We start from the raw sequence: 5564 nt of genomic DNA, 5'->3' as shown, positions 1-5564 counted from the left end.
ATATATTATCTATAGAATAATATTTTACTATTATTAAATAATACTTATTATAACAATAATAAAATAAGTAGTTTATAATAATCTTATTTGTAATGTTAACTTTGAATTCTAACATACAAATCTAATCACAAAATATGCCGTAATATATTAACTATAATATCTTATATTTTTTTTTTTTAGGTATATCATAGATACTAATGATACATATTATTATTTATGTATATTATAATTTCTGTCTACGATTGATAAAATTTAATTATTACAACATAAAAAAAAATTAAAACATGTAAACACATTATATAACGTTTTTTCATAAAATTAATTAAATACTTATTTATTTTCGTGATAGAAAAACAAGGGTAGAAGTATATTTAGTATACATATAACTTATTCTGTATTAACTGAAGATCAGTATATAAACAAATCTAAATTTTTTTAAAATAATAATAATTTAATTTTCTGTATGATACACAAAAAAAACAGTGTATTCATGATGAGTTCTAATTTTTATTTTGTTCGTATATTATATTATAAATATTATATAATATATATTTTTTTCCTCATATATACAAAGTTATATGCTTCTGATTAAAATGATGAGTAAGAAAACAAAATCATTGTTGAACAACATGCTATAATTCATAATGTTATGAAAAAGAAGACATTATATATTATTATTTATTACTGATAATGACATTATGACAGTACTTAGTAGCATTTACCCTTAGTATATCCATATTGTCTTTATAAATATACAAATACGAATTACTTTCGCACTATTAAATAAAAAAATTAAATATATTAAATTTATATATTACATTTCAAATATAATTTAGGACAAATAAATAGTAGGAATTCATTTCCATAAAAATAACCTACGTACATCGTTATTTTTTTATTTAATATGGTATTTATATATTAATACACAATTTTGTCATTTATTCTCAGTAATACATTAACTGATAAGGAATACGCTATAATAAAAATTATGTTAACTTATTTAAATGGAAAAAATGATTTTTCTACGATTTATTTGAACGTTTATGCTAAAATTGACACATTTTATAAAAATAAAATTTGTAATTACCATATATATTAAAATGTGAATAAGCCCAGAAAATTTTTATTTTTTTTTAACATTTTTCTGTGACACATATCCTTTCATTTTACATATATATGTTATTCGCAATAAAAAAAATAATTTTCATATTTCTTATTTTTTGGAATTAAATTTTTTTCCTTTATTAATTATTAATAATAATAAATTTTTTTACCGTATTATATTTTCATAATATAATTAATGTGTTGGTGCTCAATATTCATTATTTTTTTATTTATAGTAAACATTTGTAACTCTTTATATACATTTATATTAAAATTATATAAATAAAAATTGAAAACTTCCATTTTTTATATTTATGTGCTTGAGAATATATTTCTCCCGTAATTTTTTTTAAAGGAAAAATATTGTATTTCCCACAAAATAATAGAAAAAAAAAATATAATTTTTTGTGAAACTTTCGTTTTCGTATTTATTATAATATTTTCACATTTTGTTATCTAATAAATAACTTAAAATTCTAATATTCTTAATAAAAATATATAAAAATGTAATATTTTTTAGTCATTTAAAATAAATGAAAGCATAATATAACCATTAGGAATATTACGCAATAAACTGAAATATATTTTAAAAATTCTTGAGCATTGAAATAATAAGGAAAAAGAGTATTAACACATTATCTTTATTTTTGTTTATATTTATAATATATTGGGCGTCAGGATCTTTTTCTTTGTGGACACCAAATATTATTAGTTTTATATTTCATATGTATAATATGCTCCTTATATTCTTTAACCTTTTATCTTCGTACATTAAGTAATACACATATATTTATATAATATAAGCACCTAAAGATAATGAATATGACAAATATATCGTTAGTTAGAATTCAAATATTTTTTTACTTTTTCACACTAAATCGTGGAATGAGTCTCTCAAGCATGTTTTAGCATGCATAAAATGAGTTTATCTTAAAAATAGAAAGCTTGACAATAGAAATAATCATATTTAGTTATTTTAATGATAAACAACAAATAACAAATAATTATGTTATCAAAGTAGTAAGATGATTATACAAAAAAAAAACATATTTTAAAACAAATAAAATAACGAAATAAAAAGTATTAATTCTTAATTTATATATTATACTGAAAAAAAAACGTATACCTAAATACATATTAAAATTCCATAGTGTCTTATGCTAGTTAAATATAATAATTAAAATAGTCTTAAAAGTTTATATAAAATTCCACATTATTTTCCAACATATTTTAATTAATTTTGTTTATTTATATTATCCATTTAAATGATTTATATCATTCATTTGATATTTTTCTCCTCTTCTTATAGATTTTTTTATTAAAAGTTATCTTCTATATATATAATAGACATTATTATTTTAAAATATTTATTAATTTTTTTTTAATAACTATAATATTGCTGATGTTTAAATAATGCTTAAATTAAAAACATACTATTTTATTTAAAAATATAATCTCTAAACATTTGTATCATTAGCTAAATTTAATATCTTCTAAATATTCTCGTGATAGGTAAAACATTTGGATGATTATTAAATTGCATAAGAACTAGTACAATTCTATGTATATCATCGTTTTCGTTTTACTATGTCTAATAATAATAAATACGAAATAGTTTTCACTATTATTTCCTATTATAATAACTATTATATAAGTCTTCACCTTATATGCCTAATTAGTAATATGATTCTTGATCAGGATGATAATTCAAATATAATCGATCCGTTTCAGAATCTAAAAACGTTTCCTCAGAACCATACATTTCTAACTCTTTTTCATACTCTTCGTAGTAATTATGCTCAAATATCTTTCCCTTTTTGCGTTTTTTTTTGCGTAAACTTGATTCCAGTCTTGAAGACTGACACATAAATGAACATGTAAGAGGTATAAAAATATGTTAACTTTGTAAAACTCAATTAAAATAAAAACACATTACAGATAATAGCACAATATTCATATGTCATAAAGTATGATGTGCAATTACCCTGTTGTAGTAGAAAAGGAAGAAAATCGTTCCAAGTACTGCAATGGCCATGATGACGTTACGAAAAAAATTTGAATCCAGCTCTTCATGTGTAGTCCCTAATGTATTAGTGGAATCTGCAATTGTTAGAGGAACTACGTTGTTAGCAAGCTCTGTAGTATAAGATGATACTTCATGAACACTCTGTTCAGCACTCTCCATTTGCCGGGGACTCATAGTTTCTTCGTGTTCCAAAGTATCTACCGTTTCAACAACTTCCTGTTCAGGTACTTCCGGTGGAGATACTTTCCGCTCAGGTTCTGGCGGTACAGATACTTTTGGTTCAGGTACTTTCTGTACAGGTTCTTCCGGTGTTACCTTTGCTGCTACGGGTTTTGCAGGTGCAGGTTTCACAGGTGCAAGTTCTGGCGGTGTTGGCATTGCCGTTGCAGGTTTTGCCGCTACGGGTTTTGCTGGTTTAGCTTTTTCTTCTCTAGATTCTAATCCACCAGGTTTCAACCCTACAGATTCGGGTACTGTTGATTTTACTGCTACATTTTTTTCCGGTGCAGATTGTGCTGGGGAATCTGCTCCTTTTTCCTTAGGTACTTCTCCAGCTACTAACTTTTCTTTTGATTCCTTTCCCGTTGCTTCTGCACTTACTTCATCTTCATGTGTCTTCTTTTCTCGTTCTTCCCCTCCACTTCCTAACGCTTTACCAGCTTCTACTGCACGTGCACCTCCTTCACGTGGCGCCTCTGTTCTTTTTTCTGCTAACTCAAGTTCTTTTTGTAATTTTGTTAATAAATCTTTCGGATTGTAGGTACTTTCACATTTGAAATAATGATGACAATACCCTTCATCCCATAACTCTTCTTCATCACAACATTTATCTTCTTTGGGGGGGAATAGACTTTTAATATAAGTAACAAATTGCACATATTTTTCGCATCTCTGTTTGTCAGAATTTTTGCATTGAATGTCTTTGTGATTTTCAAAATAGTCGTGAAAATATTTCTCTTCTTTCCAAACATCAGGAGAACCAGATTCATAACATTTGCATGGTTCCATTTTAGGTAATACTGAAGTAATTGTTGATACTATATTAAAAAGTTTCCCAGCAACAGGGTAATTATTACCTCTTTCATTTCCATTATAATATTTTTTCGCTATATTATCAAAGAACCAATGTTGAAAGTAATAACAACTATTTTTAAGATTCTCATCATCCTTTAATGCAGATAATTGGCTTAAATTTTGTACTATCTTCTTACAAAGCTTTTTATCCCCTTCATCTGTACTTCCTAGGTCATTACAATGACTACTTTTTTCATTTGCAATGTCTACATTATCAAAATTTTCATATTTTTTATATGACGGTAAGTTTTGCAATACTTCAACCTGTGATTTGTGTTGCAAAAGTAAGCAGTATAATGTATACATATATTTCCATTAAATAGAATATATTTTATAAGATTTATAATAGCATATAATGTACAGATAATAAGCAAGTTATAATGTAAAAGAATACCCAATTTTTCTCTGGTGAAAGTGCCATCTTGATATATCATGTATTAACTCTATGTAATTATGAGACTCATAATTAGATATATATGGACATAGGAAACACTAAAACGCTTGATCTATTGATATACTTCTCATTACTCTATATTAATTTTTAAAATAATACGTTTTTTCTAATTTAATATGTTCCCATATTTTCGTTTTTGATCAAGCTATTATTGCATCCTACTATGATCATACAAAATTTACCTTCCTCAGGCATAATATTCACGGAAAATAGAAAAAAAAATAATTCCATACAAAGCATAATATTGTACAACAAATTATTTTTTTGGAAGTTTTGATGCATTAAAACAAAATATAGTAAATGCGCATTGCCATGGGAAATAGAACATATAATATCAAATCGTCACAATATCAAACTACAATTTGCATTGAAGCTATTATGTTAATTGAACCCCATTTATTTAATAAAAGTTGTCTACATGAAAATACTCTTTTTACGCAATTAAATATTTATTTAATTTTATAAAAATAAATGACGATAACAATGCCTTTTTCGTTTCAAAAGTATCATTTTTTTATTTTTCTCTTTGCTGTTCTTTTTACGAATTATAAGAGGTACTTATTTAATTTACACTTAAATTCTATAAAATATGCCTTATAGCATATTATAAAAATTTTCCTAAAAATACACTTTCTTGCAAAATTGGTATCTAAAAAATGTTACATAATTAATGCTTCTGAACTTTCAATTTTTTTACACTAAAATACTACTTTTTAGTGATTCTAAGGTGTTTCTTCATACAAAAAGTTCGAAGAAAAATAGCAGAAAAAAAGCAAAGAATTCTAAATTTCTATGCCACAATATGAATATTTATCCGCACAAAATGTTGAACAAAATTATGTATATAAGCATTCACACTTCTTTGTATTTTTTAGTTTATGTATATTTATTTATGTTTAATCAATG

At 24.5% G+C, this 5564-nt stretch overlaps 1 protein-coding gene across 1 annotated transcript; it reads right to left on the bottom strand.

Moving 5' to 3' along the window:
• Positions 1-3064: 3064 nt before the first annotated feature.
• Positions 3065-4510, bottom strand: PVX_106220 (variable surface protein Vir12, putative; the record flags this gene model as incomplete). Its single annotated transcript, XM_001608508.1, has 1 exon — positions 3065-4510. The coding sequence occupies one exon, from the start codon at positions 4508-4510 to the stop codon at positions 3065-3067; it is 1446 nt and encodes a 481-aa protein (XP_001608558.1).
• Positions 4511-5564: the final 1054 nt, after the last annotated feature.

Source organism: Plasmodium vivax, chromosome 4 (assembly GCF_000002415.2).
Source record: "Plasmodium vivax chromosome 4, whole genome shotgun sequence".
Classification (NCBI taxonomy): Eukaryota; Apicomplexa; class Aconoidasida; order Haemosporida; family Plasmodiidae; genus Plasmodium; species Plasmodium vivax.
The sequence above is the reverse complement of the archived record's forward strand: the minus strand, read 5'-3'. Positions and strand labels throughout refer to the sequence as shown.